This window comes from Primulina eburnea, chromosome 1 (assembly GCF_022965805.1).
Source record: "Primulina eburnea isolate SZY01 chromosome 1, ASM2296580v1, whole genome shotgun sequence".
NCBI classification, from domain to species: domain Eukaryota; kingdom Viridiplantae; phylum Streptophyta; class Magnoliopsida; order Lamiales; family Gesneriaceae; genus Primulina; species Primulina eburnea.
In genome coordinates this window covers 53848755-53863986 of record NC_133101.1, presented here as the reverse complement: position 1 = coordinate 53863986, position 15232 = coordinate 53848755, and the positions used below count along the sequence as shown (strand labels likewise).

At 31.2% G+C, this 15232-nt stretch overlaps 1 protein-coding gene across 1 annotated transcript; it reads left to right on the top strand.

Moving 5' to 3' along the window:
• Nucleotides 1-1409: 1409 nt before the first annotated feature.
• On the top strand, nucleotides 1410-2535 carry LOC140812568 (LOB domain-containing protein 29-like). Its single transcript, XM_073170877.1, has 2 exons — nucleotides 1410-1803; nucleotides 1913-2535. The coding sequence occupies exons 1-2, from the start codon at nucleotides 1534-1536 to the stop codon at nucleotides 2327-2329; spliced, it is 687 nt and encodes a 228-aa protein (XP_073026978.1). The 5' UTR covers nucleotides 1410-1533; the 3' UTR covers nucleotides 2330-2535.
• The last annotated feature ends 12697 nt before the right edge of the window (nucleotides 2536-15232 follow it).

Sequence of the window (15232 nt, the reverse complement as noted above, 5' to 3'; positions counted from 1 at the left end):
CGGCTGGATCACACTTAATTTAATGAGTACAAAATCTAAAACCAAGCCTCCTATTAGTTTGTCGGTAATAAATTAATAACCCTAAAGTTAAAAGTAGAAATAAAAATTAATCTTTTTCTAATCAGATTATCATTATTTTTATCTGATAATGATGAAACTCTGAAGTGCAAAAGTTAAGAGTAATTTTTAGGGACTCGCTAATTTATTGTAGAATATTGAGGCCATTAATTAATTAATTAATTAATTAATATAGACCACAAATTGGCTAAGTATGTGCTCACGAAATTCTCCATTAAACCATGTATAATTTTTTTGTGTGGTCTATTATATTATAATTAATATAATATTTTTCATATACATAAACGTAACGTCGATCTTAATGTGGGATTGTCACGGTTGCATTTACATAAGGATGATTTTTTTAAAAAATTATTATTTCCACACTTATATATTTAATAATATAATCAGCTTGAAATAAATACATTGGAATATTATTTAAGTTATAACAACCATTATAGATTTTTATTTTAACTTTTCGTTACAAATATAGATTTATATTTTTTCATTACAATTACACATGCATTTAATTAAAGGCAAAACTTGTGTGAGACGGTCTCACGGGCCGTATTTTGTGAGACGGATCTCTTATTTGGGTCATCCATGAAAAAATATTACTTTTTATGCTAAGAGTATTACTTTTTATTCTGAATATCGGTAGGGTTGACCCGTCTCACAGATAAAGATTCGTGCGACCGTCTCACAAGAGACCTACTCTTAATTTAAATATTATAAAGGGACTTTTCCTTTATGACTGATTTATGTAATCCTTTTTCAATTGGAGGAGGCTGACAATACAGCTAAGAGTTACACACACCATCGCCATCAAAGAAATTTCTCTTACGATGAGAGAAAATTTCTTACGATGAGAGAGTCGGACACTGTCTTAAATTGACACCAACTAATACTAGAGACGAAATTCCAGTCAAAGGTTTTCATTTTTTGCGCATTGTACAAATACTCCACAAATATAACAATTGTTTATGAAATTGCAATATACCAAAATTTTAAAATTCTTTTAATTTTCTCAATTACAATTTGAAATATGGATAATTAAAAAAGATTGGAATTTTCATCATTCTGCAAAAAAGAAAAGAAAATTTTCTTACAATGGAAATATAAGCCAGGCTAAAATCCAATCATCAACCAAACAGATATGTTAGCTCTTTTGTCCTTTTAAGGATACTGAATGGAATCTTAAATCAGAGTATACAATTTAGGACGGAAGGTTAAAGATATATATATATTTTGAAATAAATATTTCTAACTTGTAACCCAATAAGGGAACCAGATGTAATAAATTACACAATAAAATATGATCCATCTCCCTCTTCCTCTGGTGTTTATAAACCATGGCATCATGATTCTTGCCCCAACCACAGAAAATAAATAATATATATATATATCATTTCCAATTAATATCACTGAAAAAAACAATTGAAGACCAGCGAAAAAATCAAGAAATTGGTGGTATATATGGGTTCTCCTTGTGGCGCCTGCAAATTCTTGAGAAGAAAATGTATCAAAGGTTGTGTTTTTGCCCCTTATTTCTGCCATGAACAAGGCGCCACTCATTTTGCAGCTATACATAAGGTCTTCGGGGCCAGCAACGTTTCGAAACTTCTTGCTCATCTTCCGGTGAGCGATCGGTGCGAAGCAGCTGTGACGATTTCGTATGAAGCTCAGGCAAGGCTTCAGGATCCTATCTATGGCTGTGTTTCCCACATTTTTTCACTCCAACAGCAGGTTTGATTCAATTTTGATATTATAGCTTCGTGTTCGATTAGTACTCTTATCTTGTTTTCGATGTAATTCTTGACTTCCTGATCATTTGGCTGATTTTCTTGATTTTCAGGTGGTGAATTTACAGGCTCAACTGGCTTCTCTCAGGGAACAAGCAGCTCAATGCATCATAAACAGCTCCAATTCCGCAAACCCTAATGATCAAAAGTTCTACAATGGAAGCCACTCTTGCCCGCAAGATGTTCAAAGTTGGTGGCTATCGTTTCAAAATCAGGGCACAATTCCCCAATTTGACGCAAACTTTCACCAAAGCATCGAAAACATTAACCATGCCTGTTACGGAAACGGATCCATGAATCCGAACCCTTCTGTGAAATACGAAAACTCAGGCCTCCCAGAGGAGAATTCATCATTTAACAGCATGGATTCATTTGATCATCAAATGCAGTCAAATAACAGGCAATGGCCATTTCAAGATGAAGATGATCTTCAGTCAGTGGCCTTCGGATACATTCAGCATGAATTTTAATCATCTGTCACCAATAAAACACATATCTAGGGTAAAGTTTCTCTGGAAATTTTGTATTAGTTTAATCCAATATTAAAAAAAAAAAGAGCTTTTGCTGACAAGCATTTCTGCGGCCTCCAGAAAGCTGGAAACCCTAGAAATGTTCTCCTGTCAGTCGATCTACCCTATGATTGTTTTAGTTTTCTGAATGTGCAATCTTGGATATATTTATCAGTAGAATAAACTAATAGCATACTTTTTATAACACTGTTATGTTTTCTGGTCGGATCGGCTAATTACTAAAAATCATAATTAGGAGTATTAATCCCCCATTACCAGCCTTAATCAAGAGATTAAACTTAATTTCTTTTCATTAGCCTAATTAAGCCCCTATCTTTTCTTCAAAGCACCATCCTCTGTTACATATAATTATCTTCAGATTTTTAAGATTTAAATTCTTGAGATACATTCTTAAGTATCCATTTAAAATATTTATGGGTATCGTATATTTATAAATATTATATTATCGTTTCATAATTTGGTGGACTTGAAAATTAATCCATACCTAACTTTACCTTGTTTCACTTCGGCAAAAGGCTATCTTGAGTGGAAGCTCAAAGTAATGAGTAACGGTAGTTTAGACTTTTTGGTATACATTGTTTCGCCTGCAGAATTAATCAATCCCCTTCCATTTCAATTAGTGGTTCTTTTCATAGTCTAAAGAAAAGAATTTTTTTTTTTGGGACAGAAGCTTCTGATACATACATGCAGCAGATGCATAACATATTTTCGGATATAAGTGTATATACATGTGCGTGTGAGATATGTTAATTACTCTATTATACTGATAAGCTATGAACCATTTTGTTTTCTATATATATATATATATATATATATATATATATATATAATCTAGTGTAATTTTTATTCTTAGGCTGCAGAGAATATGTAACATATATACACTACACTCTTTGAAATTCTTAAAAATGAAATATTCTTTACTCTGTAAAGTATTCTTGGTAGCTAGCTAACTAGTTTCATTTTGAACGATCAACAACATAAAGTTACTGGTGGTAATTAAGATGAAGAAGCAAGTAGCACGACCTGCCGGTTGATGAAGTTCTCGGTGTTTCGGTTATATACATACATCAGCTATGTTGATCTTTCATCTCCGTTAGCTGCCCCAAAGTTGATAAAGGAATTCTCGCTTGAATCTTAGATTTTCAACTTGTCCATTAGTTAGACCAATAAGTTGCTGGTTCTTGTCTAATTGCAGACATTATGCTGTGAAAACCTAACAGTACCAGTTAAATCTTATTTTCCTTAAAAACCATGGAATTAACCTATATATGCACAGGATATGTCGACTGTCGAGTTGCAATTAGAACGTTGAACATTCAAAAAAAAAAGAAGAAAAAAAAGTTTCCTAAATAATAATAAATTATATATAAGTGCACCAAACTCTTGAATTGAAGTCTTCCTGGGCTTGGTTTTAAATTTAAACCAACCCCATTTCCCAAAAATCATGAAATGGTCTGTACTTTTCTTCTTTAAAATCAACCCGTGCATTTTAACTTTGGCCCCTCTTAAAAGCCTAAACCTCTATGCTATTATATATGCATTACGTACGTTTTCAAGGAATGTCATTATAATAATTGTACATATAAACTTCTCTTATGAATCATCCAATAATGTCTTGTAAACTTCACCTTCCAGTTCATGCCTAGACGTAAGAGGTAATGTTGGATTTTCGTATCGGTTGAATTAAGTTCTTGGAATTTATATACGGGATTTGGACAACTACAAGAAATATGATCTATCGCGACGCACCTCATTTTGAACGTCGTCTTATGCTACCATTTGGCGACGCATAATGTCCTTAGCGTCGCTGAAATAGCGAATCGTGTGGGTTCATTTTCCAACCTTTATTTTTGTTTATTTGGCGACGAGAGAAAGCTAACGCGTCACGAAATGTAAGCATTTGACGACATAAAGCACACTCAACGTCGCTGATACGTAGCGGGAAATTTTCCCACCAACTTTCTGGGTCTTTTGGCAACATGACTCCGCTGAAGCGTCGCAGAAAGATAATCTGAGAGCGTCGCAAAATTGGTCTATCATTTCACGACGTGTAGCAAGCGTTGCCGAATGTATTTGATGGAAAGTTATTTCATCGGTACATTTCGCGACGCATCATACGTTCGACGTTGCTAACGCATGGAGTGTCTTTTCGCAACGCGACTCATTGGCTTTTATGCGTCGCCAAATAGCTTTTATTTTTTCAACCAATGTCAAGTAATGTAAAAGATCTGAGTTGGGATACAAATGCTAAAAATGAAATTTAAATTATTAGATTTCAGATTATGTGTCAAAACCGAACATATAAAAAGTATCCAAAATTTGAAGTTAATAATTTTTTTATTTTTATATAGATTATATATATATTATAAAATAATTTTTATTGAATTAAGTATAAGTTTGTTAATTTTTAGTTGATTAATATTTTTTAAATTCATTTCGCTTGTAGATTTAAATGTTCTTAATTAAAAATTAACTTAAAAATAATTTTCAGTTTTTGTTTGGTAAAATTTATTATTTTATAACTTAATTTTGTAATACGTATTATTTATATATTATATATATATATGTATTATATATATAGTTATATACAAAATTATAATTTATATTATTTATTGTAAGTGTTTTCATTATCTCTCTTCCCCCCAAATCTCTCCCGCCTCGTACAATCCTCACGTTCTTTTCTTCTATCGGCAAGTGTCTTCCAGTGAAAGATTTACAAAGAGTTGTTGTTAACAGAAGAGGCAGGGCCGGATTTCATCGACATCGAATCGGTTGAGGTGAAGAAAGCTGCTAATTTTATTTTTCCAATCTTTGATTGTCAATTTTTAAACATTTAGATTTAGTATATAATTATGCACTTTCTATTTCAAATATCAAACCCCTCTACCGAAGATTATTGGGCAAATGATTACAATATTATTTGGCAAATGATTACTGTTAAGGGTATTTGTTGTTATTCTTTATGTTTTGGCGATTACGATATTTAATTGAAGTTATGGTGCACGAATAGGGTTCTATGGTTTTGCCGGATATGGAAACGTGATATGCAATCAGTTGGTGATCTCTTACTCTTTTCCTTTTGTTCTTTTAAATGGCTGATGGTGTACGAGATTTTTGTTGGAACTTATGGTTTAGCGAATGCAGACTATTATGATGTCTGATTAGAGTCTCCGTGTCCTTAGGCTTCGGAAATTTATGAATGGTAATTGTAATGTAAATAATTTGTTTGGATGTGATGTATTTGTTAGTTTGACAGTAATGTATGGAATCTTGTTGATTTTCATGTAATTGAATGAAACTTAATGTATATATTCGTTGACTCTAGTTTTTCAGAATGTTGAACCAACCGAGGTTATGAATATCGATCATTTGTTGCACAATTTAGGTGATTTTGTAGTAAGTGATGACGATTTTGATGCATTATTGCAACACTTGCAACAGGTCATTCCTGGTTTCTCTTCTCAGCCTCCATCGACATGCTCTTCCACTTGATCTCCTCCATCATTTCCCTCGCCTCCAACAACGATTATGTAGTTTTTTTTATTTATTTTGCAACGACCATGTAGTTTTTTTAATTTTGCAACATTATCTAATTAGTATTTGAGTAAGTTTTTTTTGGACATTATTAGATTAGTTTGTTTATCTTTTTTAAAAATATTTGATTGTTCAATACTAAATTGCACATCTATTAAATTTTGTTATATATAATTATTTTATTTGGTATTCATATTTAATAGACAAATATAATATTAATGACACATTTTGATAATGTTTTTATACGATGAATTAAAAAAAAAATCGATAACGCTAAAGGCGTCGCCAAATGTCTAATATCTTTGGTGATGAGTTTTTTTTCGTCGCCAAATAATTACAATGATATAGGAAAATTGAATTAAAAAATACATTTCGCGACGCAAGGAAGGCGTCGCCACATGATAACACTTTTTGGCGACGTGTAGGATCAGTGTCGCGAAATGCCTATATTATTAGTGGCGTTTTACTTTCTACGTCGCCAAAGGCCCGAATGACATTTGCCTACGAACATTTTGCGACGCAACTCAGCGACGAGTTTTGGCGTCGCCAAATATTCAGCGACGTGTTTTTCTTACATTTTGCTACGTTGGTCAACGTCGCAAAATGTAAAATTTCTTGTAGTACTTCACTTTGATCAGCAAATTTATGTGGTGAAGTTAGACTAAAGTACATGATTTAATCAACAACCATATATAATACAATCAATTCATTGTCACAAGTACTTTTAACTAAAACCGAATGAAAATCAGATTTTTGTAAGCTACGATTTTAAATTATTATATTAAACATTAGTTAAAAATATTAAAATTATTCAATAAGTTAGCATTAATTTTGTGCTGATTGTTAAAGTAGTGAATATTGTTGGATCAACTTTATTTATATGAGCTTATATGTGAATAATTATGCGTTGTGAGTTGTCTAATAAGTTAAGTACAAAATAAAATGGTCAACTAAGGTTTCAGGTTATTGAGCTTTAATGTACCTAATAGGTTGTGAGTCTTTAACGTGTATAGACATAATTGTAATTTCTGTTTTTATAATTGACATAATAGAAATATCAAAAGATAATGATAGACATTATTTACATATGGGTTATGTTATCTGGATCTCTTGGGATCAAGTTCTCTATTCTCTTTCCCATTAAAAAATAGTTCAAAAGAGAAAACTAAAAATTCTCTCAGCAAAAGAGCGAGCAGATCTGGAAGATCAAGACACGTTCTGAAGAATTCAAAATTATGATTTCAAGTACGCTTCCGCTTAGGTTTTCAATCAAATTCTTAATTGTTTAGCATGTTGTTTATAGGTTTTCCCAAACAAATATTTGGTCTTTTTCCTGTAAATTAATGCATTTTTTAATCTCTTTTTGTGCTTTAATTAATCTTCTAATGTTGAAGTGCTGACGTACACTTAAGTAAAATATGATTAAGAAAAAAACTTACAACACATATATAACACCCAAGATAATTGTAATATAAAACTTATCATAATTAACATCACATCTACATAAATTAATAACTGAGCAACATAAATTTCATACGAGCAATCGAATAGATTTGAAATCCATAACTTCAAATCTCACTATCCAACCGCACCCTAGCTTATATATATATAAATATCATGATCATTAGGTCGCTATAGATGCATAAATCAAGTGCACCCAATTATAACCGAGTTAATTAATTAGCTCATGTCTAAGAGTGTTAATTAGTATAATAAGTGTCCTTTTAAAGTCTCTAAGAGCCTTTCAAATTAAATTTTTTTTTTTGAAACAGCCTTCGAATTAATTAGTTACCATCATTCACAATTCAACATGACAATAAAGTGTAATTAAAATTCATACATATTAATTATTATATTATATATTCTGCGCCATTAGTTAATTTTCTTCTGTTTTATATTAGCATCGTTCAATATTTCTTCACAACTTTTGCTCAAATAAAGTGGAATCACACCCAATAAAAACAAAATAATTCAAAGCAATAACTTTTCTATAAATGCCTCGTGAAGTCCTGTCACGAGTTCTTGAACAAAAAAAAAAACTATAATTTAACAATTTTTTGGAATATTAATCTAAGAAATAGTTTAACGCCGAATGAGGTTTGACTAAAAAGTGCTCATTAATTTCATAATATATATATACAGTTATTCATGGGATCCAAGTAATCAAAAGCCTCTTTCAAAGCTCGCGATGACTTGGTGAAGGGAATCTATGAGAGAAAGTTCTAGTACAGGGTTCCGACCGAATAGAGCACAGAGCCAACGAGTTCAGTCAAACAAGGTAACGAGTTGAAGGGGGGCAGGATCAAGCGTGAAAGGAATGGATGGGCATAGGCTTTATAGTGAACGATGCTTATAGATCTCGAGATAAGAATCGAAGATGGACTTTTTTTTTTGAGTGGGTCTCATGTGAAATCGTCTCACGGATCCTAATCTGTGAGACATGTCAATTCTACTCATATTCACAATAAAAAGTAGAATGGGTCTCATGTGAGACTGTCTCACGGATCTTAATCTGTGAGACGGGTCAACCCTACTCATATTCACAATAAAAAGTAATACTCTTAGCATAAAAAAGTAATAATTTTTCATGGATCACCCAGATTAGAGATCCGTCTCACAAATATGACTCGTGAGACCGTCTCACACAAGTTTTTGCCTAAAAAGTAATACTCTTCGCATAAAAAATAATACTTTTTCATGGATGATCCAAATAAAAGATCCGTCTCACAAATATGACCCGTGAGACCGTCTCACACAAGTTTTTGCTTTTTTTATATAGATAATTTAATTTCCCTTTCCTTTATTTAATTTATTTTTATCAGTACAGCTAATATGAAATATGAATGGGGCCATGTTATTTTTTTAAAAAAAATTATTAATATATTATTTTTATCATTATCATCATCGGGAAAACAACGTACGAGCGGTAATACTCACACTAATTAATAATGGCTCTCGTTTTGTCTTCTTGTGTGTTCAAAGAAATTAACTTATTGAACGCACAAATTATTGATTAGAATATTAGTAATTAACTTTAGAATTTGAAAAAAGAATAGAGCTTTCTTGTTAAAGTCGATGAAATTTCTTAATGAAACTCGTGTGGCAGAGTGCACCCAATCAAGGGGACAATTGGTCTCCATATTTTAGTACAATTAGGTCGTCCTAAGCAGATATTATACTGTAAATTCGTTTAAAATGCTCACATTAGGTAAATTATTTAATAATTTTAATGTAACCAAAATAATTGAAATACTAATAAGTACTCCCAAGCGGGTGCTTTGTCCAATAACATTTATTATATATTTATATATATATATATATACACACACACACACACATATATATATATATATATATATATATATACACACACATATATATATATATATATATATATATATATATATATATATTTATATATATATATATATATATATATACATCTAATTTAAAATGATGAAAAACATAACAATTAATGGGATATGTGAAGTGGATTTGACTCCTATCCTCTTAGTGGAAAATTATATCTTGTTGCACTAATTTAGTCTGTTTTTTAGTTTTTTTTTTTTAATAATTGAAATCATGTCAGCATTTTTGCCAAAAAAAGGACTAAAAGTAGGAAAAGAAAAAAAGCTAAGTTAATATATTAAAGTGAAATTTCATGCTATCCTTATGGTAATACTCAAATGCTTCGTTTTTAACCCACCTAATCTCACGTTTGGTAGGATTTTTATTTAACCAAGTCAATCTCTCTCCTATAAATGATTAGGTTATATTAACTGGGATCACTCTTCACTCCTAGGATTATTTATCCAACTCTTAATTCATCATATTTTTCCAATTTTACCCTTCTCTTATATCCAAACCCACCACCACTGACAGCCGCCGACCACTGCCGGCCGACAACCGCCGACTGGTGGCCGCCGTCAACTGCCAGCCAAACGCAGGCAAATCGCCGCCGCCGTCGAAGTGGATGAGCAATTTTGTCAATTCATCAAAATATTTTAATTATCTCATTCTTAACAATCATGCCAAACATAATATTATTTTATCATTATATATTATATTTCTACTTCAATAATTCTTTTTATCATTTTTCTCTTAATCTTTTCATAATTTTATCCGCCAACCAAACGTAGTCTAAAGAGTGTATTCAAAGGTATATATTTAATAATAGACACGAGGTTACTCAAAAATTAATGGACCATGCTATTTTGCTAAAATAACGCAGCCTCCTTCCTCTGCGCCAAGTTTCATTTTTTTAATATTTTTTTTTGTTTTTTTTAATTATATATTTTTTTATTTTTATTACAAATAGTTATATTAAAAACTATAAATATTATTTAAATTTGTTAATAATATAATATTGATTATATAATATAAACATTATTCATAATTAAAGATGTATTAAATAAATATAAACATTATTCATAATTAATTTCACTCGGAAACTTTATGCGGGAACAGCTGGAGCGGCTTTCAAGCAACTTTAGACCCATAAAAGGTGATCATTCACCAGTTAATGATCGGCAGTTGGCCAGTTGCCATGCAAAAATGGACCGTCCAAGGTTTATTTCTGAGGACAAATTTTGAACCAGAATCAAGTCTTAATTTGTTCTGAAATCGCAATATACAAAGTTGGTATTTGGCTTGGTATGACATGAAATAGACCTCAGCCACTAATCCTGCTACTGAATTCGGTCGAATTGCTGATGAACTTATTTAGTTTGGTGATTTCTTGTGGTGTAAATTTTGATAATGGAAAGTTAATTGACAAGCCTTAATTTGTTCATAGGGAAGACATTTTATAAACGTCGTCTGGTAAATTGGTTGATTTTAGTTTTGGTTTGTAATTTTTAAAAATTTCGTCTTGATCCAACAAATTAGTTATTTTTTTTCCTATTTTTATAGTTTTTTTTCTTGGATGTAATGACATGATATAAAACATTGCTGATCTTATCACAAAGACAATATTAATGACATAACAGATATCTTATTACATGTTAAAAAGATACAATTGCCACGGCTAGAAAAATGAATAAAAGATAATGAGATTACTTTATTGGGGTAAGAATAAAATTTAATGATTTATCGAATGAAAGAAAAAATATAACAAACTTCAAAATTTGATGAACTAATAAAATTAATATCCCCCAAAATTCTTAGATAATTTTCTTTTTCATGTCATCTAGCTCAGTCTCAAGTCAGAAGTCCAATTTTCATACAATTTGACTTCACATTTTTTTTATTTAATCTCCTCTTCATCTTTATTTTGTTCTTCTTTTCCCTTTCAATCATCCCATCTTTCTTCATTTTTTTCCCTAAAAAAAACAATTAAACTTGTTTCTGCATATACATTTAGCTATCTAAGAGCAAAATATAAGATTTTTTAAATTTTATATTAAATATTATGTCGTTTATGTATTTTATTTTCAATTTTTATTGTGATTTAGCTCGTGTGACATGCGTGACAAATAAATTATATTTCAAAATTATGGTCAATAATTGAAAGTCAAAATCAAATTATGTTCCAAAATTTTGGTCAATGGGTAAGGTAAGATATTTGGAATAATATATAGGAAGTTAATATTAAATAAAGTTTCCCTCTCAATAATATTTTTTTTTAATAAAGTTTAAAATTTTAGGCCAATATTTAAATTGAAAGTAATTATATGTTTAGAAATAAAAAATTTGTTTTTTTTGTAATTTTGGATATTTACAAGCAATAATAGGGCAACATATCATAAATGAACAACATGGATTTTGAAAGGAGCTGTATGCATTTGTGAGAAATTTATTGGATTAAATCAATAATTAAGAAATATTTAAAGTAGAACGAGCTCAAAGGACAAATTTATTGGATTAAATCCTTATTTTTATCGTCGCAGAGCCATGTATATTTTTTTCTTAGCTCTAAATTTTTACAGTAATAATTGCATTGTAATGATTAAAGCAACATTTCCAGTAGATTTCGAAATCTACAAAATATTATGGAACAACAAAACTCATATTGTGGATGAGAGGATGCTGTTAGTTTTAGATAATGTATTTTGAAGTCATAGTTTTAAAAATTTAATTTTCCATTATATTAAATTAATTTTGGCTCATAAATTATTATTTTTGTTAGAAAATAAACATTATGGGATTCATATGATTAATTTTTATGTCAATATATCAAATTCTATTTTATATCTCTGGGGAAAAAAAAATTTAGCCCTAAATATTTATCTTTTTGCGATTTTAATCTTTCTATTTACCAAATTTCAGTTCTAGTCAGCTATTTTTGTTTTTTGCAATTTTAGGCTTATTTTTTTACATGACAATAATGGGGAGTTGATGTGGTGGCGACATGACGCTGACATATACAGTGTCACATAATCTCTGGATTTCCCACCATATGGATATTTTTACATTTTTCTCCTCTTCACTTACAGTTGTCCTGTTGTTTCTAAGCGGTCAATTGTTAGATTCTATTTTTCAGCCTGATCTCACACAATCAAATCTGCGAAGGGTGGAAAAAAATTCTAGCATCATAAATCATGCTCAGGTAGCATAAGACACATGAAGAGATTGAGCGAGACAAAAGGAATGAAAAAGACAATCCAAACTAAATTAAAACAAGTCTTGTGGCTAATGAAGCAGACATTGGAGCTCACATTTCAAGCAATAAAATTGGAATTAGAATCTCTTGAAATGAGTTTGACTAATTTTTGGTAAGCAAATTTATTCGTTTTAAGGAAAAACTTCAACTGGTACATACTATAATATGCTTCATTTCTTGAATGAGCTCATTTTATGATTATTAAGTACAGACATAGAGGAAAGGGCATGAAATAGAATGAGATGGAGACTTCAGAGCTAGTTTTTCATTAATGCATGCAGCACGAATATGAGGAAATAATATCGGGAATGATTTTTTCATTCTATAATTATGTAATACGAACATAGAGGAAAGAGCATGGCATAGATGGGACTTCGGAGCCATCTTTTCATTAATGCATGCAAAATGAACATGAGAAAATAATATTGAGAATGACATTTTCATTATATAATTATGTAGTACGAACATAGAGGAAAGAACATGTGAGATATGAGATTTCAGAGCATGTGAGAAACGGCCCCCCCTTAGACACTCACATGTCAATAGATTCCTGCTCACATGTAGAGATATTTTAATAAAGCAGATAAAACACGAAGAAAGAGTTTCAATTACTGTTTGCATAACTGAGTTTTTGTAATCTGCACTCCTCTGTGTTTCTGTGCTACTGAAGGCTCTTAGATTTGACAATGGGGTGGGGAAGGGTTTGTCATTCATATATTCGCCCCCGAATTACATTCTCGCCGCCATTTCCGATTTTTTCATGTTCGTCACGGGGATCAAATCTCCCTATCCGTTTAAAAAATAGTAATAGGGAAGAGGTCGAGACGAGTATAAAGAATCTCTGAACCCAAACTTAATAATAATAATAATAATAATAATAATATAAGGGCAGGGTTAATATATAAGGATAATATCCAAATACCCGCCATTTCTACTAGAACTTGCAATTTCCATTTGATTTCGCTGATGTCTCCAAATATAAAATGGAAATTTCTCCATGGAAGTATGATTGTCTTAATGTCTGCTTTAAGTTATTTATTTTCCGATGAGAATTGCAGTTTGTTGGGATTTTGCAGCTCTTGATATCCACCATATAGATATTTTTACATTCGTCTCCTTCTCCACTTAAAATTGTCCTGTTTACAAACGATCGATTGCTACAATCCATTTTCAACCTGATCTCACACAATCAAGTCTGTGAAGGGCAGAAAAAAATTTCAGCACCATAAACCATGCTCAGGTAGCATAAGACACATGAAGAGATGGAGCGAGACAAAATGAATGGAGAAGACATTTTAAACAAATCTTGTGGCTAATGAAGCAGACATTGGGGCTCATATTTGAAGCAATAAAGCTGGAATTAGAAGCTCTTGGAACGAGTTTGACTCATTGCTTATATGCATATATACTCGTTTTAAGGAAAACTTCAACTTGTACATACTATACTATGCTCTATTTCTTGAATGAGCTCATTTTATGATTATTCGGTACAAATATAGAGGAAATGGCATGGGATAGAATGAGATGGGGACTTCAGAGTTAGCTTTTCATTAATGCATGTAGCACTAACATGAGAAATAATATTGAGAATGACCTTTTCATTCTATAATTATGAAGTATGAACATTGAGGAAAGAGCATTTGAGATATGGGATTTCGGAGCCACCTTTTCATTAATGCATGTAGCACGAACATGAGAAAATAATAATGAGAATAATCTTTTCATTCTATAATTATGTAGTACGAATATAGAGGAAAGAACATGTGAGATATGGAACTTCGGAGCATGTGATATACGACCCCCTAGTCCCTCACATGTCAATAGATTCTTACTCATAGTAGAGATATTTTATAAAACATATGAAACATAGAGAAAGAATTTCAATTAGTGTTTGCATAACTGCGTTTTTGTAGACTACACTCCTCTGTGTTTCTGTGCTGCTGAAGGATATTAGAGATGACAACGGGGTGGGGACGGGTTTGTCATCCCTATTCTCGCCCCCGAAATGCATCCTCGCCGCCATCTCCGATTTTTTCAGGCTCGTAGCGGGGATCAAATCCCCATATCCAGTTCAAAAATATTAATGGGGCGCTGGTCGAGTCGGGTTTAAAAAATCTCCGAACATGAACTTAATAATAATAATAATAATAATAATAATAATAATAATAATAATAACAACAACAACAACAATAAAAATAGTAATAATATCATGGCGGGGTTAGGAGATGAGGACAATATCCGCCCTTTCAACTAGAACTGGCAATTTTCTTTTAATTTCGCAGATGTTTCCAAATATAAAAATGGAAATTTCTCCACGGAACAGATGTTGGGCATTTAAATGGACGTGTCTAATGGATTTGAAATTAGAGCATATATAGAAGCGGTGATCAATATTTTTATTAACTGTCTTAACCGCTCAAATCAAATTATACCACACTGTTTTTTCTTAAATTTTTCCAAAAGATCGCGATTAAAAATAAAAATATATATTCCTTACTCTAGTATCTAGATCTTCTATTTTTTGCATATTTTTACGACTTACTTTTTCACTTGATTAAAACTCACAACATTGAATTTTATCACAATATCTAACAAAGTCAAAACTTTAGATCTAAAATAACCGATTCTAATTAGATTCAGCTCGTTTGGTCGTGAATGTAACAGTTGATCTCAATTTCACAAAATATAAATCCTTCGAATTGAATCAA

Bases quoted from the DNA above. Each gene is read 5' to 3' on its own strand.
- LOC140812568 (XM_073170877.1), top strand. From the start codon at position 1,534: ATGGGTTCTCCTTGTGGCGCCTGCAAATTCTTGAGAAGAAAATGTATC. The intron at 1,804-1,912 runs GTTTGATTCAAT...CTTGATTTTCAG, and splicing joins TTTTTTCACTCCAACAGCAG to GTGGTGAATTTACAGGCTCA.